Raw genomic sequence first — 22,795 nt, forward strand, 5'->3', positions numbered from 1 at the left:
GTTTTAGTGCACCTAAAACTGCTCTGAAAAATTAAATCTATTTTTAAGAAGGTAGTTATAACTCACTGATTGAAAAAAAAATTCATGAAGACCATATAATCCTTGCCTAACAGTTGTTGCAGAAATCAAATACCAAGTGTCTGAGCAGTATTGTCCCCGTGCCTTTAAAGGCTCATTCTCACAACTGCTAAGCCCTCACGGACCCTTGGCTGCTGGATAAAAGGACACATCGAGTTTACATAATCGGACAGGCATGTGAGTCACATACACACAGCTTCTTGCACGTAATTATTAAGCTATCAGTTTATCCTATGCAAGCATATACACTACGCTTAGATCTATCACCGTTAGAAGCCAGCTCTGCGCCTGCAAGGGGTTTTCAGTTTACCCATTTTAAATTTCCCTACCCTAAAACTCTCGTCAGATCCCATTCCCATCCTATTTTTTGTGAATCAAGTTTTTTCCTAAAACTTGTCTGGCTTTTCTAGACAGGAACTTCTCCCAACCCCAAGAAAATGTTCCCATCTCAGAGCAGCTGGCAGGCCACCCGTGCTTGTGCTTTTTCTCTCCTTGGACGTTCTGAATTTCTCAGCCCATGCACCTTTTTAAACTACTGGATTATAAATTAATTGATTCTATTTGTAAGTCTCAAGTTTAGAAATTTCTAGAGCAGACTTTCATGTTTTAAGAACACCAAAGTCCTTGTTTTGGGATATATCATAAAAATCTCAAGTGTTTTGAAAACGGGTTTTTCTTTTCCAAAAAGGTGTGCTTTTTCACGCCATCCATGGCTGCCTAGGTCGTGAGGCTGCCCAGCTGACACCACCTGGGCCACCTCATGAGAAATAAGGCTCCAAGGTGATACAGTGATGGCAAGTGTCCACACATCAACGCTTACCCACACTCTCCTACAGCTAAGCCTCTGAGCAGCGGACCGAGGCAGAGCCACCTCCAGTTATACTTTTCTGGTGCACACCCCTGTGTGTGTGCATGTATGTAACTGGTGTTTGAACTCAGGGCTTCCCACTTGCAAAGGCGCTCTTCTACTTGAGCAACGCCTCCAGTCCACTTTGCTCTGGATATTTTGGAGTTAGAGTCTCAAGCACTGTTTGCTTGGGCTGGCCTTGAACCATAATCCTCCCAGTCTCAGCCTCTCAAGTGGCTAGGATTACAGACAAGAGCCACGGGTGCTTGGCTTCTGATGCACATCTCTTGATGACAGATCAGTGACATGAACGCCCTATGCACAAAGGGTTAAGTTGCTTAATTTATTTATTGACACATTAAGAGTATAAAAGTTGCCCAGGTGGGAGTTACAGAATAGTGCACGTAAAAGCACTATGTACCACACATGACAATTCTGTTTAGCTTCCATTTTGATGGCTTTATATCAGTATCCAAAGTTATAACCACCAGCATTTTTTTCTTAATCTAGTCCTACATGACTGCAATTCCTGAGGTAAGCTTAAGCCCACTGCCAACACCCTCGAATGTAAACCGAGTCCTCCTAGAGAGTTCAGATACATTCCCACCACAACACAATGGAACCCACTGTCTCACAGATCTGAAAATGGAAGCGGGTCTTTTACGACTCGTCATTTTAACCCACCAACAGGGCTTCTCAAAGTCTTCTGACTGGTAATGTAAGGCTTCGTAATTTTCTGCATTTAGATTAAAATGTTTGATCTGTAAGAGGTGAACCCTGACTAGCATCACCAAATACAAAATGAGAAAAGCCAGTAACTTTCAAAATCAGCACGGTAGCACACTGAAGGGAGTGCCAAGATGGCTGACTACCGCCCTCCCTCTCCTGGTGGGACCACCTGGGGCAGCTTCATTCTGAAGACAACATAGGCTTAAAAGCCAGTCAGGAGCCATATACTATAACAGTAGTTTTCAGTGAAATGAGCCTGTTGATTACCCTATAAAAGCTTCCTTAATAAACATCAAAGTAGCAGTAGAGCTAGCACTATGAGCTCTTACCACTTTTCTGTCCCACAAATAAAACTATTGAAAGCCCAGGTAAACTGGGCTTGACCTCTCATAGCTATCAGCAATTGCACAACTGGGCCTCGTGTGGCTTGAACAATGCCATCTATTAAAGTCACTTTCTGTTATTTCTTCCAGCACCAGTCTCTTCATGCTTATTCACATTCTTCCATAATGAAGTCTTTGTTGTAGTTACAGCAAAATTAAAAGAATTACTTCCCCCTTCTACCTTTTAATTAAATCCTCCAGTAGAAGCCAAAATGGTCTAAGAAGATAAAAAGAACATTGTTACCTAGTTTAAAAGCTCAACTTTAGGTATTAATTCACACGTTTAAGCCGAATTATGAATGGTTATCTGAGAAACAGCTACTTTTTAAAAAAAAAAAAAATCAAACTTTACAGGAATTTTCTGGTTATGTTTTTTTCAAAACATGAATTAATTTTCTTCAAGTCCACATCATTCTAATTGAAGGAAATTTAATTAATGTTAAATTAAATTTAACATTAACTAATGTTAAATTAGTTAAATTTAACATTAACAAGCAGAGAAATGGCTAAAGACCTGTATGGTTTTAGAACAAAGTATTAAAAAGGCACTCTCAGTTTTCACAAACTTAAGGACCTTTAAAATACTACTTAAAAACAATACATTTTTTATCCAGGCATATCCAGTAAGCCAGATGACAGAGTTAGCTTTTATTCACAAATGCAGTAAAACCTGAGGGACTAAGTGTTTTTGCAGAAACTCAAGTTCCCCCAAAATACAAATAGTAGTGGTGCATGTTGGTAATGTTGGAGTAATAAATAGTTATGTAGCACAATCGAGTTTGAGATAAAAGATCTCTGGGTACAAGTGTCATCTCTTCACTGCTGGAGAAGTGTGAAGAGTATCAGTAGCAGTGCCCATCCCTCTCTCCCTTCTCAGGTGGTCATCTGGAATGAAAGAAACAGAAACCAACGTTAAAAATCGGCAGATGGGTAGATAGAACTACACATATTTTAGGATGCTGCATATTTAATATTTTATGAGTTCCACAGATAGTTTAGGTTTAGGTTTTTTTGGTAAGTGAACAGAGTGATGAGTTACCAGACTCTCTCTTGTATGTAAGGAAGGGATGCCACAAGAAAGGACAGGTTATTCAATCAGACGCTAAGGGAGGCCAAAGCTCCTTTAAAAAAAAAAAAACCTTCAGCTAGAAACCCTCCCAGCAGCACCCTCTTGTGGCAAAAACAACAACAACAAAAAAACAGGCACAATTTGGATCCTACCAAAATTGTGAAACTATCCTGAAGTTGTGGAGAATGTTCTTAAAAGTCCAAAACAAGACAATAAAGCTCTATGTGGGCTAGGGGTGTGGCTCAAGTGGCACAGAGCCCACCTAGCAACTGTCAGGCCCTGAGTTCAATCCCTAGTACTGCAAAATACACAAAACAAAATGAAATAAAACCAAAGACAGCAAAGCTCCTTGAGAGGCTGGAGGAGCCAGAGTCCTCGGCCACTCATGGTACTTTGGCAATAGTAAAAACAGTCTCGTTGATCAATTTCCTTTGGAACAGAAGTATTCTAGATTAAAAGAACCCCAAGAGACTTACTATACAAAGGCAACAAAAATGCAATGCAAAAACTAGGTTCCTGAGCCAGGTGTGGTGGTGAACGCTGTAATCCCAGCACTGGACAGGCTACATAGTAATACCCTGTCTCAAAAAACAACAGCAGAAAAAAAAAAAAAAAGTACCCCTCTAGGTTTCTAAGAATACAACCCCAAACACTTCTCCAACTGACCAAAAAAAAAAAACCTCTCATGAAAATTTTGGTAACAAGAGAAAAACACAAATTTAGACAAGATATTGGAATAATGCAATTTTAGCACTGAAAGCACCTAACAAATTTTCTAATGCTTCAGAACATGTGGTGTTCCTAATAGTGCTGTAAGCCCTCAGTTGATTAGCCTTGAGACTCAGTCCACTTTCTAGGTCTAGATTGCATGAAGCTCTCTCTCCTTCAAGTTCACACACATTTGCTGCACAGAACAAAATGAAGACTTTCCTTAGAACATGACAATTTTAGGGCTTCTAGAAAAGTATTATTTTAAAAGGAAGTTTTATTTTTTTGCACTTGCTAAATGCGCAATAAAGTTGAGCTGATAAAGGTCTTCTCTATTATAAAGATCTCAACTTTTATTTAGAGAGAAAACTACTTTGCCTCTTAGACTGCAAGTGCTAATGCAGCAGGCCTACTGAGCTGGCTGTCACTGTGAAGGGGTGTGCACATCCAATCCCCTTTCCTAGCACATTGAAAACTTGGTGATAGAAGTGCTATAGTCTTGGCTTGCTTTGGACTCTTTTCAAAGGAAGGAAAATTCCCTTGGTGTCATATTGCAGTCAGATGAGCTGAGTAGCACTGGAGTGCTGTGAGCTGAAGAGTAATTGTTTTAATCTTCACGACCTTCTCAGGGCTGTCAGACCAAAGTTACACAGCTTCAGACAGCAGAGCAAGTCACTGTGTCACTGAAACATGCTGTGATATTTGGCTGATGTTCTTCTCAAGCCATTGCTCATGGAGGTCACGGCTGTGCCAAGCAGATCTCAGATGACCAAGAAAATGATTTGCCAAATCACTGTTCTTGTGCCTCTGGCTCTCGGTTCTCCTCATTCTGAGCTTTCTCTGGAGCTTTCCATAGAATAGGCACCAAGGCTACTTTACTGACATGAAGCCCACTCAGACATCTCCATGCTGAAAGGGGTCTCTCTTTCTCTCTCCCCCAACCTTCCTTCCTCCCTCCCTGAGAGTAAGGCTACCTGGAGCTTATCTGTGACTTTCATCTCAGAACAAAACTTTGTTAAGAAATATTCTTGTTACTTCTTTCTCACTAGTCATTAGCACGAGTATTAAGGAGATTAAAACCTGAAAAGTTATTTTTCAGGAGTCTATTTCTCCTCCTGAGACTAAAATCAATTTTGGGGGTTGCTGTGTGAATAAGTGTTAATGTATCTGTCACCAACCACCAGTGGCAACTGGATACTGTCACATAGTCTTGTTTACTGTGTAAGCTGGTAAAGTCTTTCTGGAAGGGGCTTAAACAATATCAATTATATTTTAATATGCACATACTTTGAACAAGCAATTCTACTTTAGGTGTCCACACAGGAGTAAGACGTATGTGTGGACAAAGGGTGTTACAATGCAACATTGTAAAACCAAAACATTAAAAACAGTACATAGTAAAGAAGGACTGTAGCAGTACCATGAAACACTACCAAAGAGGTCTACACATATTGAAAGTTAAAAAGCAAACGCACACGGTATCACTGCGTAAATATTTAAACACATAGAAATTAGTCCTGAGAGATACTAACCAAAATGGTAGTGGGGCACCTACCTTTCATGGCAGGGAGGAGAATGAATGGGAAGTTGGGGAGAGGCAAGGAGGGAAGAGGTTAAAGGGAACTTTGTATTACTTGAAGTTTTTGGAGATTTATTCACAAACTTGCACAATCAACATTTTACTTTGTCTTGTAAGTATTTGCCCAACAGCACTAAGCGCTCAGGTCAGCTCCTTACCAATTCCTGAAAAGACAACTTGGAAAATCTCTCCATAGTTTCGATGAAGGGGTGCACAGGAGTGGCAAGCAGGGGTGGCAATCGCAGATCACCACCTGCTCCAGGCCTGTGGTGAGGCACTAACCGTTTAGTCTTGGTTTCCTTACAATAAAGTAAGTAGGCATGATTTCCTTTCCAGTGTTCAATCCAACTCAGAATTCTGATACACAGCAGGAGACATCCTAGTGAAGTCAGAAGTAACCTCCAAATGAGGCTCTCCTGGTTCACAAATATTCCACATTCAGACCTTAAGAGACAGCTAGTGTCCGACACAGCCAGCCTCAGCCACAGCAGTCAGGAAAAGGCAATTCACACTTGAGGTGCTTCCTAAAGGTTCATTTCAGCATTCAAGAGTTATATTTGTCCTGCTAACCAGCTGCCTGAGCCCCACTGTAACTGTCCTTCTGAGAAAGAGAAGCCTATACTACAGGTGAAGACAGAGCTCTCACCCACCCAATCAAACGTCACACTGAGCTCCTACTCCTGATGGATTGAAACAATGGCAAGGCATTCTTAAAAAAAAAAAAAAAAAAAAGAGCTATTCTCCTAAGAACTTATTATTTGTAAATAACTACTATCTACTATGGAAAGTGTTCTGAAAACGCAAAGGACACATACAGCCATGACTCTAACTGCAGCCAGCAATCTGGCCTTTTATTTTTCAGTCTGAAAGGCGGGGGGGGGGAAGAAAAGATCACCTGGTAAAAACTATTTGTTCAGCATGCTAAGAATCTAAGCCTTTCCAAAGATTCTAAATTTATGTGAAAATTAGGTTTTTCAATACTTCAGTAGAGGAATATCTAAGGAGGTTTTCCAGTCATCCCCTAGCCTCTTCAGGATTTGCTTCCCAGAAAACATTGATTTGGGAAGATTAAGTACACAGACTAATTATACAAGATGAAGCAGAATTAAACTGTGACTCAAAAGCTCAGGAAAAACTCCTCCAGAGACAAAAATGTACAGGGAGAAAACCTCTTGCTGAAGTTAAAGGAGGAATCTCAGAAAACTCATACCCATCGGCTTTCTCCCATCACCGAGACGAGGATTTGGAAGCTGGAGTGAAGACTGGCTCAGAAATGCACTTTGGAAGCTGTTCTTAGTACCATGCAAGAAATGAGCTAAAATTCCATACAGAAGAGGTCTGCAGCAGGAAGAAAACAAAAAATCATTAGCTTTGCATAAACAAGAAAAGGTTAAAACATTTACTATAAAACATAAACTCTGCCAGGAATAGTAGCACAAGTCTGTAATCCCAGCTACTCAGGAGGCAGAGGCAGGAAGACTGCAGTCCAAGGTCAGCCTGTGCAAAATCATGAGACCCTATTGAAAAAACAAACTAAAAGCCAAAGGACTGAGGTGTGACACTTAAGTTCAATCCCCAGTACTACCAAAAAGAAAAAAAAGATAAGCTTTAACACTTAAATGGCCTAATTTGCTAGACCTAAAAAGTCACATGGTTGTTATTCAAATGAAAAACTGTTCATACTCTTCAACTTAAAAATACCACTGAACTTAAATGACAATTTTAACCCAAGCTTTTTCTTTCCTTTTCTTTTTTCTTTTGGTGGGGTTTGAACTCAGGGCTTAATTAAAGCTTGCAAGGGAGGCACTCCACCACTTGAGCCACTCCACCAGTCCCTGGAATAACAATTTTAAAACCCAGAGAAAGTACATTAACAAGTTAAAATTCATCTGAACTGAAATCAGATTTCAGTCAATTCACAGCAATTCAGCTTGCAAACTCCAAGTCCAGCGTGACACTGCCCAGTGCCTAACACAGTCTAATATACTGCTGTAGGTGCTCAGTAAACACCGGCTGAATAACCACGGCCCAGAGGAAGTCTCACATCCAGAGAGCCAGACTGCATGAGTCTCAATCCTGGCTCTGCATCTGCTGTCTGTGGGATCTGGGACAATATTCTCAACCACCTCTTCCAGCTTCATAAACATTTCCTCCTCTATAAATGGGGATAAGCACAGTTCCCATGTCACCAAGTGGTTATGCAGCACAGGAGTTCATAAATGTCAAGTGTTTACTACTGTGCCTTGCACATGCTAAATGGTATACAGTTTTGGCTACACAAGAGTTGGGTAACAGCTAATATTTTAAGAGCTACTTTGTTCTTAAATTTGCTTTTGATTTTATCCTCACTTGGTGACGTCATAATCACCCTCAGTTTATGACTGGGAAAGCCATAGCTCAGAGAAGATATGTTAGAGTCCCTCAGAACAGGAAGAAAGCTTATGCCTACGCTGCAGTTCCCAAGTCTACTTCTGACAAATTTTACTTGGCACAAATGAAGGCAGCCTTGCCTTGCTGGCGTCACAGGGCTTTCCTTTGTTTCCAATTTCATCATAGAACACACAATTAAATGGATTCATCTTCTGAGATATCTACCTACACCGATATCGACGGTTCGTTGTATGACACTTCATTCAAAAATGGAAGCTAACTGTCTTGCCTTAATGAGTGAGCTACACTCACTTTTTTTTTTTTTTTTTTTTTTGGTGGAATTGGGGTTTGATCTCAGGGCTTTATGCTTGCAAAGCAGGTGCTCTTATCATTTGAGCCACACCCCCAGTCACTGCACTCACTTCTAAGAAAGAGACTAAGGCTTAATAGAGGGGTATTTTGGATCACTGCCTCTGGGAAAAGGCAGATGCCTGACGTCACTCACGCAGCCCCATGGAGACACACATGTGGCAAGCAGCTGAGGCCTCTCACCCACAATGTGGAGAGAGCCACTGGGAAGAAGACTCTCCAGCCCTAGTCAATCCTTCAGATGACTGCAACCTACAACCTCACAAACCCTGAGCTAGACTCATCCAGCTAAATCTATTTCCCAATAGTTCACATAATACATATTTGTTTGAAGCCACCAAATTCTGGGGTACTTTGTGTTAGGGAGCAATAAGTAACTGTAGAGCAAGTAGCTTTTCCACACCAGAAGGGTAGCAGGGAAGTAAGATTCTCTAACAAGATGTCTCAGTTCTTAGGAAAGCATTGTCCTGGGAAAGACTTCATCTTTTTGTACCCTTTGAGCCACTTTGTCCCACTGAGTCAACTTGTTCAAGACTGCTAAATGTTTAAATTTTATTTTTGATGTATGATAAAATTTGCTTAAGATTTAAAATTTTTTATTAAGGGTGGGGAGAGGAAGGGGGCGGAGTGGGTGGTAAGGGAGGGGGTGGGGGCAGGGGGGAGAAATGAACCAAGCCTTGTATGCACATATGAATAATAAAAGAAAAATGAAAAAAAAAAAAAAAGATTTAAAATTTTTAAGAGATTTTTGTTTCTGTTTTTTTGGGCAGCACTGGAATTTGAACTCAGGGCCTCACACTTGCTAGACAGGCACTCTACCACTTGAGCCACTCCGCCAGCCCTTTTTTTGTGATGGGTTTTTTTGAGATAAGGTCTTCTGAACTATTTGCCCAGAGCTGGCTTTCGAACCTGGTTCCCCCGATCTCAGTCTCCTGAGTAGCCAGGATTACAGGTGTGAGCCACCAGCACCTGGCTCCTATTGTTGTTTTGAGGCAGGGTTTCACAAAGTAGCCTAGACTGGTCTGAAACTTGAGATCCTCCAGTCTCAATCTCCTAACTGATGGGATTATAAGCATGCATCATCACACCTGACTTTTGCATAATTTCTTAAAGATTCTTGTCTAGTACAGAATAAGCAAACAGTTAACTATAAGAATGAGGGCTGGTGGAGTGGCTCAAGTGGTAGAGTGCCTGCCTAGCAAGCATGAGGTCCTGAGTTCAAACCCCAGTGCTGCCAAAAAAAAAAAAGAATGAAACACGTGTAAGAAAGTATATATCAAATCTTAAAAAAACACAGAAACATGGGGGAAGAGGAAAAGAAAAATGCCAAAGTCTTCCGTGCTTTTGCATAAACTTTATATTTGCCAGGCATTGGTGGCTCATGCCTGTAATCCTAGCTACTTGGGAGGCTAAGATCAGAAGAATCAAGGTATGAGGCCAGCCAGGGCAAATAGTTTTCAAGTCGCCATCTCAAAAATAACCCGAACAAAATGGACTGGAGGCATGGTTAAAGTGGTGAAGCACCTGCTTTGCAAGTACAAAGCTGAGTTCAAACCCCCAGTCCAAAAAAAAAAAAAAAAAACCTTCAATCTGAACATGACCAAGAAGACAAAAGATGCTGCCACAGCAGTTGGAGGGAAAAGGCAGTGATTCAGGGCTTTTAGGCTGGGGAAGAGTTTGTGCAAAGGCAAAAAAGCATGAAGTTGCAAGGTGTCCAGGGCACAACAGTCAGGTACGAACAAGTCCAATTAGAGACAGGGGAACAAATGTCAGCACCCAAAACACAAGGCTAAGGAACTGGGACTTGGTCATGTACAGAATGGAAAGTTATTAAATACTTTCAAACCATGCAGTAACTCCCTTCAGAAAGGGCAGGATAAAACAAGTTTGAAAAGAAAATGACTGGAGATAAACTAGTCAGAAGGCGCCTGCACAGTATGGCACTGGCAGTGAGCAGGGACAGATACTACAGAGGCAAAAGCAATGGGACTTGTGGAGGGCTTGGTAGGGGAAGGAGATAAGTCAAAAATGCAAGACCTGAGCAGCTATATGAAGAACCTAGAGGAGGGTTTGAGGAGATGAGAGTAACACATTTGGTTTTTGGACAGGTGCATTTGAGAAGCCAGCAGAAATGTGGGCCCATGACTCAGAAGACTGATCAGATTTAAAGCTGTCACCAGGGCCCTTCCACCCCAGAAGCCATTGAAGACTGGCAGCCATGGCTCTGCGCTACCCCATGGCCGTGGGCCTCAACAAGGGCCACAAAGTGACTAAGAACGTGAGCAAGCTGAGGCACAGCCGGTGCCGCGGGCACCTCACCAAGCACACCAAGTTCGTACGGGACATGATCTGGGAGGCGTGTGGCTTTGCACCCTACAAGCGGTGCACCGTGGAGCTGCTCAAGGTCTCCAAGGACAAGCGGGCCCTCAAGTTCATCAAGAAAAGGGTGGGGACACACATCCCCGCCAAGAGGAAGCAGGAGGAGCTCAGCAACATGCTGGCAGCCATGAGGAAGGCAGAGGCCAAGAAAGACTGAGCCCTCACCCCTGATGTCCCCAAAATAAATGTCTCCATTCACATAAAAAAAAAATAATAATTAAAAAAAAAATAGAGCTGTCACCAGTATGCTGGCAAGGTTAAAGACTCAGGAGTACTTAGAAAAGGAGGTAGGGGACAAGAAGAAAGGAAAGTGGGAGACAGAACCTGGGTATGCCCAGGACTTACAGGAATGCTGAAAGAGTCAATGAAGAAACTCAGAGTTCCATTAGTGAGGCAGGAAAACTAGGACAGTAAAGAGTAATAAGAAACAAATGACAAAAAGCATTTTAAGGAAAGGAAGTCAGTTTTACAAAATGCTGCAGAAACTCAAGTAGAACTGAGCTTCTGAAACTGGAAATAACACAGACACCCACTCTTGGCTCTAACAAGGTGGCACAAAGTTCAAGACAAGGTAGCACTTTATCCTGGAGCATTAATTATGCACAGAGAGAGTTAAGTCTAACTGGCATGTCATTTAAAACATTTGATGCTAAAGCAAACACCATTATACCATGAAGGAGAATGGAAAAAAAAAAACCAGTGAACTTTCAGAAAAAGAAAACAAGTCTTTAAAGAAATTTCTTTCGAGGGAGAATGCTTTAAGTTATGTATGCAGGCCTTCTAGGTACTTTTTCTCTTCTTCCCAATTTAGAGACTCTGGAAAAAGTTTAAGAAACACGTAGGAACTGAACACGGTCGCCCTCCTTTTCCAAGCATGGTTTCAGTGTAAATGGTGGGGGAGAATTTAGGTTGCAGGGAGGGCAAAGCAGACTCAGTACACTTGGTAGTAAAAAGGTTATCGAGCAGTAATTTAGAGAAGAGGGATCTGAGTTCATTCCTAAACTGAAGTGAGAATGAAGTGGGGAAAAGGAGTTAAGTATGAAGAAGAAGAAGAAAGCAACTGAGAGGAGGAGGAGGAGGAAAAGGAGAAAAAAGGATCTAGAAGCCAAAAGGCGTTACCTTAGAAAGAAGCAGAGGACTGAAGTACAGCTCACTGTGGAGCACCTGCTTACATGCCAGAGGCCTTGGGTGCCATCCCCAGCACAGACAGGGAGGAAAGAAGGGAAGGAAGGAAAGAAGGAAGGAGAGGTGCTTATTCCTCTGAAGCCACAGAAATTTCAGCTTCAGGAGCAGAACCCTCACTTGACTTGTTCACTGCTACACCTCATGGACTGGGTGCAATGTTTGAACACATCAGAACTGAAAAAGTATGTGCTAGATTTAAAATGAAATAAAACTGCCCCCATGCAATTATGACTCCAATACACAACATCTGAGAACTGTTTTTCAAGAAACTTCTTACATCCTGTTATCCTTTGATTCTTCAAAAGCATTCAGTTCACGTATGAGAAATTGCCTGTCCAATGGAACCACAGGTTGACCAGATTCTGGGGGAGAAAAAAGTCATGGAAATGCTGAGTCTTCTAATCTACAAAGCAAATATGATCTTGATAATAATCACACTTCCCAGGTACACACACTTTTCAGAATTTGAACAAATGATGACAGCACATGCCAACACAGGGCCAACTATTTTATGACTTCAAAATAGATCCATTTTGTTTACTGCATAACTTAATGCAGCTGAATTCACTTTTTAATTCCCCCAATTTTTGGCTGAAAAATATTTTCTGCATCTAAACTACAATACTGAACTTCAATCTGTTTTCTGAGAAGCCTGTAAACTCAACACATAACAATACTAATAATTCATTTTTGAAAAAAAACATGTTTGGTGACAGTAATCCTGCTTCCAGATGCAAAGCTATTGGAAGGTCATACTTCAGCGGTGAGAGAGCAAATGGTTCAGCCACTTTGGGAAGAAACTGGGTGGTTTTCTCATAAAGGTAAGCATATACTGACCCAACAAGCCAGTAATCCTACTCTTACCTATTTACCAATGAGAAGTACAAGTTTACCTTCACACAAAACTTGTACATTAATGCTTACTGGGGCTTGAATCATAATTGTTAAAAACTACAAACCACCAAAACACCTATCAACTAAAAGATAAGAAATAAACTGGCACAGACATCCCATTTTCCTGTGCATAATGCTATTCGCAGGGGTAGAAAACAATAGGGCTGGATCACAGTGCACTATGCTGAGCAAGCACAGGGAGGCGAACTCAAAAAGGTATTCCCTGTACCATTCCGTTTAGATGACATTCTGGAAAAGGCAAACTATGAGTTCAGAAGAACAGGTCAGCGGCTGCCAGGAGTGAGGGGTGGGTGAGGAAGTCGATCACAAAGGGACATGAGAAAATCTTTTGAGGTGATAGAATATCCTAGATCTTGTGACTGTGGTGGTAGTCATGTAATTGAATGTGTTTGATAAAATCCATACAACTGTGTACTAAAAAAGGTAAATTTTGTTGTATATAAATTGTACCTCACTTTTTTAAAAAAGCCAAAACATTTATTATAAAACTTGACTATTTTCACTATATTTCCTTCTAGGGAAGACCAAGTTCAAGACACCTAGCTGATGATACTGCCAAAGGTTTCTTCTTTTCTGCATGTTACTGGTGTTATATAGCCATGTACAGAAAACTGAGGAAAATAGAAATGCTGACACTAAAGATCCTTAAACCACTAAAAATCCTCAATCTTTATGACATTAAGATGTATACTTAATATTAAATCAAGAATCTACATTTGAAAGTTTTATTATTTCTCATATAGTAAAAACTTGTTCAAGCTATAAAAGCCCATGCGATTTTTATGTCCCCACACTGAATCTAACGAAATTAGATTCCCACTCTGAGAACTAGAGAAAAGCAAAGCAGATTTTGTTTTGGGTGCTGAACAGTTGCCACTCACCTGCTATGAGGACAGATGCTGTGTACTTGTATTTGTTGAATTCCAAATACTCCCGAATTAACTCATTAATTAGAAGGTTTTCATGAGACAGTGATGGTCGGGGCTCACAGTCATCGTCCAGGGCATTGAAGACTTCAGCTCGGATTCTTGCTTTTAAATGCCCTAAAACCCCTTTTTTTTCCAAGGTGTCCTTTAAAACTGTTAAATATAAAATGCTTTTTTTTCTTTCTCCTTACATCGTTTTTACATTTACTTACATGTTTACACATGGTTTGTGCCACCTCCCACCCCTCCTAAATATAAAATAGCAATGCTTCAGTTATAGAAGAAATTTTGTCATTCTCCATCATGCTCTGAAGAAAAATGTTTTAAAAGATAAATGGTACAAATGTAACTGTGGATCTAAACACGACGACAGGGAAGGGGTGTAGCTCAGTAGAACAGCGCCTGCCTAGCATGAGCAAGGCCCTGGGACTGACCCCCAGTCTTGCAGAAAAAAAGAAAGATTTTCATAAACACTGGAACAAAATGGACAATGATGTTATCACAAGTCACACTGGTAATAAAAAATAAAGTTCCCAATTTACATGATTTACCGTCAATGTATTTGAGCAAATTCAAGAGAACCATATAGTCTTCACTGTCAGGGTTGTAGTCTGACGTATATTCTTTAATGAGTCAAAAAGGGGAAAGAGTTAGTTAGCTCACTGGGTAGGACCTAGCTTGCCCCCAGTCTCTTATACATCATCATGAGTGGTTATCACAGCAGACAGGTTCTGGGCATCACCAACAACCTCTGGTCCAAAAATGATTAAAATGAACAATTATACTCCATAAAAGAAAGGAATATGTCGCTTTTTTGCATAAAACCCTTGATATCTATAATCCTTAGGGAATGGCCCATTCTGAAGGAATACATTACTGGGCTTTTGTTTTGTGAAAGACACCTAGGAGTTAACTCCTTCCTTGTAACAGTAGGATTTTGAAATTTCATGCCTAGTTAAAAATTTAACTTGGGACAAATCACTGCTACCTTAAGGAGTTAGAATGATACGCTGAATGTAACCTTAAATTACATCTTGAACACTGTGACAAACATCAGAAGTTGTGATGAAGGAATTTAGCTACAAGTACTTGGTAGAGATGAGGAGAAGCGTGGGCTGAACTGGTACCACTCCTTGCAGTGGTCTGGAACCTTTCTTTTTCAAATAGTCCTAAGTGGCTAAATGACAATTGCAGAGAGGTCACCAGATCTCATCCACAGCGCCTGGAATACAGCAAGAGCTCAGTAACTGTTACCTAGGAGCATTCTTATAGAGTGCTGTGCACTGTTGGTGAGGTAAGTGTTATTTAATACTGCACTTTGCCTGCCAAAGGCACTAAATTTGTACACCAAAATGATGAAAATTCCTAAAGGGAGCTTATCTGTATAGGTATGGACATCAAATTTTATAAGCTTTGATAAGTAACAACAAAAATCCTTCGTCATATGAGTAAATAGCTATAGTCTTTAGACTTCTCCCCTTCTTTCCCTTCATTTTTAAAGCATTGCTTCAACCTTTTTGCAGGTATAGTAAGTATAGTTACCAACCAGTCTTTGTAACAGGACCGTAAAAGGAAAATAAAGCCTTATCATGCTAGGATCATAACTGAACCCCGGTTCTCTAGTTCCATCTTTGGAAGTTAGATGGAGAGGTCCGCTCACACGCACTGGCAGGGATTCTGCCCAATTACCCTGCAGTACACACAGTACATCCTCAAACTCACAGAAAATGAGAACTAAGGAAGCTGGAATCAGGAAACCTAGCATGACCTTCACTACCTTGGTTAGATAACTAACCCACGCTTCAGCTGCCTTCACCAAGACAATGAGTTCTACCTCAGAGAAAGAGCCAGGTGACAAAGAAAAACGGGAATGCTCAAAAAAGGCAAAAAGCCCATACAGTGTAAAATCACTGGGTAGAAAGTAAGTTTTCACTGGGTTTGGACACGAAAGCATACTGAAAGCTTGGGGATGCAGAAAATAATTACATAAAGGGCCCCCTAAATCTATGCAGGACACTCCTAATAGCCAGTGTCACGCCCCTTCTGAGAATGGAGGTCATTCTAACTGTTATGCTTAGAAAACCTTCTTCAGAAAAAGAGTTCTTAAAACCAACTCATCTCCCATAGAGTATCTTTAAGTCCTGTGAAATCTGTATGCGGCATTGTGTGACGTGCAATTCCCTGAGAAGAGGTTACACAGATCCAGGTGAAGTCTTTTCTTTTTTGGCAGTATGGGGTTTGAACCCGGGGTCTCACGCTTGCCAGGCAGGCGCCTTACCACTTGAGCCACTCCACCAGCTTTTTGTGGTGGGTATTTTTTTGAGATTGGGTCTTGTGGGGGGTGGGGGGGGCTGGCTTCCAACCGCGATCCTCCTAATCTCTGCCTCCTGAGTAGCTAGGATTACAGGTGTCAACTGCCGAGGCATGAATTCTGTTCAGAGGCATGCCTTTCTTATGACTGTTCACCAGCGTGCTGTCCCAAATACACATTTTGGTCGATGGCTACTTCATCATATTCTCGAAGACATCCAACTGCCTCCTCTCCAAATCTCTTAACTTTTTCCGGCTGACACCCTGAGTTCTCTGAAAACTGGAAGTGCACAGCTGGCGCTCTGCTGGCTCAGATCCGGCCTCCCCACCCTGTGTCTCTTCCTGGCTAAATTACTGCGGGCGGCTCCTTCGCCTCTTAGCACCGCAACTTCCCAATCTATGAAATGGGCAGAGGGCTGACGGCTGACACACGGAATCGTGGATGGCACGCGGGCTGCGAGGCGCTGGGACTGCTGCACGGTAGGTGACCTTACTAATGACCGCTGTCGGCTGTTCGGGAGGAAACTCGGACCCTAACACACGCGAGGCAATTGCTCCACCACTGAGCCCTATCCCTAACTACTCTGGATACAATTTCTCCATAACAGACAGGAGAATGGGACGCTCTGTGCCTCTATTTTCTCCCGACGGACAGGCAGGACCCATTTCGCAGGCTGCCATAAAACGCAAACCGTCCGAGGTGGTTCCATGGCCATGGCGTTGTCACCGTCAGCCCTGGACTCACAAGCTGCCGAATCCTCGCCCCTCCGCCCTGGCGGGGTCCGGAGCCCAGGTACCCGCAGCCTCCGGGCTCTTCCTCCAGCTCGAGGCCGGTTTTTAAAGTGGCGCTAGACAGCCTCCTCCCTCCCAGAGCCCCTGCCCGGCACCGCCGGACACCAGCAGAACGACCCCCGCGAACGCCGACCCTGTGTTCCCCGCGCTCTCCTTCCGTCCCAGCCTTCTAACAGGCGACGCATCCCACCGAAAAACCTCCCCTGCTCCCGCTCACCAGCCTTCAGCTCGGCGACAGTCGCCATTTTTCAACGGCCGCCAAGGGCGCGCCTCAGCCGTGCGCACGCGCGGCTCCGCCCCACTTCGCCGCGTGGTCTGTAGCCAATAGGCGCACGGGTCGCGGCCGCACGCAGCCCCGCCCCCTCTCAGTTTATGCCGTGCGCGATTGGGTGAATGGCGAATGTAGGCGTGAGATTCTCACCAATCAGAGAGTGCGCTAGGTGGGCCTTGCTGAGGGAGGAGGAGCCAGGAAGTAGATTATTCCCCGCCTTCACCTGTGGGTGCTGCTCGCAGCCTTACACTTTGCTTCTGCCCCGTGCTCATCTCTGCGGCTTCAAGAACTAACCTGACTGTATTAAGCACTCACTGTGCGCCTGACGCTGTGCCAAATCTTTACACCTAAGGTCAGTGCGGTCCCAGTGATGATGCCCATTGTACAGAGGTGGAAACTGAGTCTTCAATAGCCAAAGACTTCACCAAGGTGACCAGCAAATGATGGAGGTGATAACTAAATGCAGACCAGTTTATTTTCAAAGCCTTGAAAACTGAGCAGTGCGCAAACGGAATCCAAGAGCTCCTTGGGGGGAATAATTGATGAAGAAACAGGCTGTAGCATCCCAAGGAAGTGAACAAAAAGACATGGGAAGCGTGTGCGATGGAAATAACCGAGTGCAGATTGCCTGACTCCGGATCCACCTCCAGAAAGGTCAAAAGACTTGGTTAAATAAGAGGAGCCTTGACCTAGATTCTAGAGATGGGCTCTAAAATGCTGGTCAGCCCAGTGGTAGAAATCTATTTATTAACAGAGGGTGTGAGCCGGGCACCGTGGCTCACGGCTGTAAACCTAGCTACTCCCGAGGCAGAGATAGGAGGATCACGGTTTGAAGCCAGCCCGGGCAAATAGTTCATGAGACCCTATCTGGGGGGAGGGTTCCCTTCACAAGGAAAGGAAAGGACTGGTGGAGTGGCTTAAGTGATAAAGTGCCTGCCTAGCAAGCGTGAGGCCCTGGGTTCAAACCTCAGTACCACTAAAAAATAAAGTAGAGGGGGTGAATTTGATCAAAATAGATTGTGTGTAGGTATGGAAATATCACAACGAAACCCCTTTGTACAATTTACTCTAAGGAATTTTTTTTTTAAATCCACTTAGTGAATCCTAAGGAGCTCATTTTCAATGAAATGGGATGTAACAAACAGAAAACATAGAAACTTGGCTTTTTGACATTTTTGTTTGAGGAATATATATGTGTGTTCTGTTTCTTGGGGTATTTCTTTTTTCTTTATTTATTTATTGGAGGTACTAGGGTTTGAACTCGGCCCTGTGCTTGCTAGGCAGATGCTCTACCACTTGAGCTACTCCCCCCCTTCCTTTCATGCTTTGGTTATTTTTTAGATAGGGTCTCTCCGTTTTTTGCTGGGGGTGAGTCAAGGTCTTCCTCCTTATGCCTTCTGTGTAGCTGGTATTACAGGCATGCCCCATCCCACTCCTTGCCTCTGAGATATTTCTTACCAAAGTGAGTAGCAGTCCAAACTCAAGTCTGAAAGCCGTCATAATCTAGAGGACTCAATTTTCATTCCAAGCTAGATCAATTTTTGCCCCTGTGGGATAGATCTCTCTGTAACCTTAGGAGATCATGTGCAATCAGGCTTCTGTGTTGCATACAACCACCTGGCTGGCTGGTCAGCGTCTCAGGAGATTTTCAGGGATTAACCAAGTTCCATGGGTGGAATGCTTGAGCTCTTACAGAGCAGTACTACTGAAGAACCTGAGGAGGAGCTCGGACAGAAGCAAAGGGTAATGTGATCGGTTAGTCGTGAGAACCATGCCATAACTATCATCCATTGCTGTGTACAGCAGGTGCTGCTCTACACAGGTTACGTTAAGTACCCACCAAAAACAGATACACAGAGATTGCCTAAAGGGAAATTTTCTTTAAAAACATGCACTTGCCAGAAGTGGTGGTGCACAGCTATCGTACCAGCTACTTCAGCGGCTGAGGCAGGAGGATCACTTGAGCCTAGGAGTTCAGGTTCAGCTTGGGCAACATAGCAAGACCCCAGCTCTTAAAAAATAAATAAGTGAATGAATAAAAACACGAAATGAAATTGAGTAACACACTGTTGGTGATGATGTGGCAAGACAGGCACTGCGATCGATAGTTAGTAGGCAGGCAAATTGGTACCATCATCCAGAGGCTGTCTGGTAATATCAAATCAGCCTAACACACCCTTTAAGCCATTAATTCTAGAGCTTAGAATGCAGCTCACGAAACACTCACACCTAATAACAAGGGATATACGTATGAGGATAGTTATAGGAACACTGCTTATGGTAGACAAAAACTATGCACAATGATCAAAAAGCAAACAGTTGGCAATACTAAATGTTGACCAGCATGCCTGCGTTGCTGGTGGGGACACAAAATAACAGAGTCACTTTGGACATCAGCTTGGTGATTGCATTCACATACATAAAACTGAGAAATTCCAGTCCTCGGATTTTATCCTAGAGATGTAAAATCTTACATCCACACAAAAGCCAGTACCAAAAATAGCACATTTGTTCATAATTGTCCCCAAACCGGAAACAACTCCATGTCTGATGACTTCAGAAGGGAGACACGAAGTGTGGTGTGTGTGTACCATGGAGCAGCGCCCAGTAATAACACAGGAAGCAATCACAGCCCGGTTAAGCATTAAACACGTTGTGCTCAGGGAAAGAAACCAGGTTTCAACAGCTACATCCGATGTGATATTTCATATGTGATATTTCAGAAATACATTTTCAGGATGGCCAGGTGTTCGTAATGAGTGACAGGGTGGCATATCAGAATGCATTTACACCATTGTATGTGTTTGCTAAAATTTACAGCACTGTGCAATTAAAAGAGTGGCATTTACTTCAGATATATGTGTAATGCCTCAGCTTTAAAGTCAACTTGACTTTTAAAAAATACAGGAAGTAATCATCGGTACAGGGCAGGGGCTGGGGAAGAAAATTATTGAACAGCCACAAGTGAAATACTATGCAGTTCTGCTGAAGAAGAGAAAGCTCTGTGTATGTTTGTACACATATGTGACGACCATCAAGATGCATACACAAGGCTGGTGGAGTGGCTCAAGTGGTAGAGCGCCTGCCTGGCAAGCCTGGGCCCTGAGTTCAAACCCCAGTACCACTACCACCACCAAAAAAAGATGCCTACACAAATTTTAAAAAGCACGATTGAGTAGGCATGGGCAGTAGGTCACAATGGTTTAAACAAGGGAGATAGTGTTTATCTGGTTATAAATGGAATGCCTCCTGAAATATAAATAAAACTTGTACCTAGGGAGGAGGACTGGGTGGTTAAGCATCAAAGGTCAAGATAGACTTACATTTGTCCATAGACCCATGTTGATTTAAGGTTTTAATGATGCACATGTGTCATGGTGCACGCTCACGGCAGATGTAGCCTGATAGAGCCTCTCTGATGGCCACGAGCAGCTCTCACTCCTTGTCCTGCCTCTAGGGGTCCTCTCAGCCATGTCACACTCATTTCTGCAAATGGCAGGAAATTAATGCCTCCCCTGACCAATGTGTGGAGGGAGGCAGTGGATAATTGAGGTCTGTGCAGACACTTCCAAGACATACACTACACAGTCCTAAAGGGTCGCAAGTGGTACCTGGCTCAACCATTCACCACTACCATAGGTCTGCCTCCATGCAGGTCCACCACTTCAGTTTCCTGGAGTTCTTCCCAAAATAAACTACTCAAGTGTATGTCCTGGTCACAGGTCCTACTGTTTTGGGTTAAACCCAGCTAAAACATTTTTTAAATATACACTAATCCCTCTATTCACTGGAATTGGTTCTAGGTTCTCTGCAGATACTGCGGAACCCCAGGATGCTCCAGTCTCCTACAAAATGACTTAATATTTGTACAGAACTTGCACACATCCTCCCATATGCTTTAATAATCTCTATACTACTTCTAATGCCCACTACAGTATAAGTGCTATGTAAATACTTGTCATATTTTACTATCTAGGGAATAATAAGAAAATAGTCTGTATGTGTTCAGTACAGACACAGTTTTATTTACCAATATTTTGGGTACATGGTTGAATTCAGGATATGGAACATGCACATTTAGAGAACCAAATGACTCTAGAAACAAACATTTTGGATTGACAGAATGGCTCAAGTGGTAGAGCACCTGCCTAGTAAGCATGAGGCCCTGAGTTCAAATCCTAGTGCCACCAAAAAAAAAAAAATAAACACTTTTATGGTAGATCATTTCTATGCCAACCAGGGGAGGGGGTGATATGGAAATCAAGTCAGAGTCCTGTGTGATCCCTCTACTTCAATTATGAGCTGCTTCTCCTCCTTCTCCTTCTCCTCTTCCTCCTCCATTTCTTCTCCTTTTCTTTTTCTTCTTTTTTCTTCTTTGGTGGGACCGGGGCTTGCACTCAGGGTTTTGCTCTTGCAAAGCGGGTACTCTACTGCTTGAGCCTCATCTCCAGTCCATTTTGCTCTGGTTATTTTGGAGATAGGGATCTCACATACTATTTGCCTGGCCTTGAACAGACATTATCCTGATCTCAGCCTCCCTAGTAGCTAGAATCATAGGTGTGAGTCACCAGCTGACCTTCAGCTTCTTGATGATAATCACAATCACTGGTTATCTCAGATGGAAGAAACAAATATGGACTTCATGGGGCCTGAATTCAGGAGCTCTTTGGTTGGGAACCTTATTGTGGCATCTCAGTGCTTTATCATTGTGCAATAGTGAAAGCTGATGTGGATATATTTAACTGTGTGTACAAAAAAACATTCCAAGCAAGAGAGAAACAGCTACAGACAGAAGGGACTTGAAATGTCTTCTCAAATGACAGAGCCATATTTCCATGTTGGCAAATGGACATGACACCTATTTCTGTAAATAAAGTCTTATTAAAACACAGTGGAGCAATTTCAAGAGTTAAGTTAACCAAGCTCAGAAGCTGAAGATAGTTTATCTGTAGAGAGCCTGTCTAGCAAGAGTGAAGCCCTGAGTTCAAACTCCAAAATGGATATTTTTTCAATCTGGCACTTTAAGAAAAGGTTTGTCAACTCCTAAATTCTTGTTTCATAATTTTTTTAGGCAAGGAGTATTTTATTAACAGTTCAACTGTTACTATTTTTGAACAAAAGCCAGCAATAATAATAATAAAACCCCTAACATTTGTGGAGCCCTCACCTGGAAAAGAGCAGAGAGGCGGGGGTGGCCAGCACTGCTCCACAGATGAAGACACTGAGTTTGGACAGTTTGAGTCACTTGGGAGTAAATGGACCCTGAGTCTAGTAACCCTGGTAAGCTACCACACACAGACACCTTCTTTCTCTTTTCTCCTCCTCTCTCTCCTTTTCTTCTTCTCTTTCTTCTCCTCTTCTTTTTCTCTTCCTCCTCCCAGTCTTTCTTCCTCCCTCCTCCTCCCCTTTTTCTTTTTCTACTTCCTCCTCCACCTCGTCCCTCTCCTCCTTCTGTCTAGGTCCATCCCCCTGCCTGGAGACCCCATCCTGCTCTAGTTCATGTTCACTCCATCTTTGGGTCTCAGTGCTTGTGCCACTTCTTCCTCTAGATCAGGCTCCTCTTCTCAGATCTATTTTGAGAGTGACAAGGGCTGAGAACAGGGAAAAGGATCAAACAAATGGAGGTGCACCACCCTTCAGGGCCAAAGTCATGTCCCCTTCCCAGGGGCAGGTCCCTGTTGGGGTGTAATGTTCCAGACCCCTAACCGCAGTTTGAGTCAGTTCTGTGGGACCACCTCAACGCCAGAGCTTCCTAAACGGTGGATTGAGGCTGCCCAGCCATCCATCTTCCTCCTCCCCTCCCGGGCCCTTAAGCCTCCTGCACATTTGAGCTTCCTCTGCATCTCCAAGGAAATTGGAAATGGATCCCAGAGACCAGTACAGGT

At 42.8% G+C, this 22,795-nt stretch overlaps 2 protein-coding genes across 4 annotated transcripts; one reads left to right on the plus strand and one right to left on the minus strand.

Annotated features, from left to right (window-relative positions):
- Positions 1 to 1,254: 1,254 nt before the first annotated feature.
- On the minus strand, positions 1,255 to 16,952 carry Cep20 (centrosomal protein 20). 3 transcript variants are annotated; one of them, XM_020181579.2, is made up of 5 exons: positions 16,857 to 16,952; positions 13,493 to 13,690; positions 11,974 to 12,058; positions 6,604 to 6,731; positions 1,255 to 2,922 (listed from the first exon to the last, which is right to left on the minus strand). In XM_020181579.2, exons 1-5 carry the CDS (start codon positions 16,882 to 16,884, stop codon positions 2,846 to 2,848), a joined length of 516 nt encoding a protein of 171 aa, XP_020037168.1. In that variant the 5' UTR covers positions 16,885 to 16,952; the 3' UTR covers positions 1,255 to 2,845. The 3 variants fall into 3 exon arrangements, 2 of the variants coding, with proteins under 2 accessions (XP_020037168.1, XP_073916402.1); XR_012443281.1 differs by lacking the exon at positions 11,974 to 12,058; XM_074060301.1 differs by lacking the exons at positions 1,255 to 2,922; positions 6,604 to 6,731 and having other exon boundaries at positions 11,970 to 12,058.
- LOC109697744 (large ribosomal subunit protein eL36-like) lies at positions 10,194 to 10,668 on the plus strand. Its single transcript, XM_074060302.1, has one exon. The coding sequence runs from the start codon at positions 10,351 to 10,353 to the stop codon at positions 10,666 to 10,668; it is 318 nt and encodes a 105-aa protein (XP_073916403.1). The 5' UTR covers positions 10,194 to 10,350.
- Positions 16,953 to 22,795: the final 5,843 nt, after the last annotated feature.

The sequence above is a fragment of the Castor canadensis genome, chromosome 17 (genome assembly GCF_047511655.1).
Source record: "Castor canadensis chromosome 17, mCasCan1.hap1v2, whole genome shotgun sequence".
Lineage (NCBI taxonomy): Eukaryota > Metazoa > Chordata > Mammalia > Rodentia > Castoridae > Castor > Castor canadensis.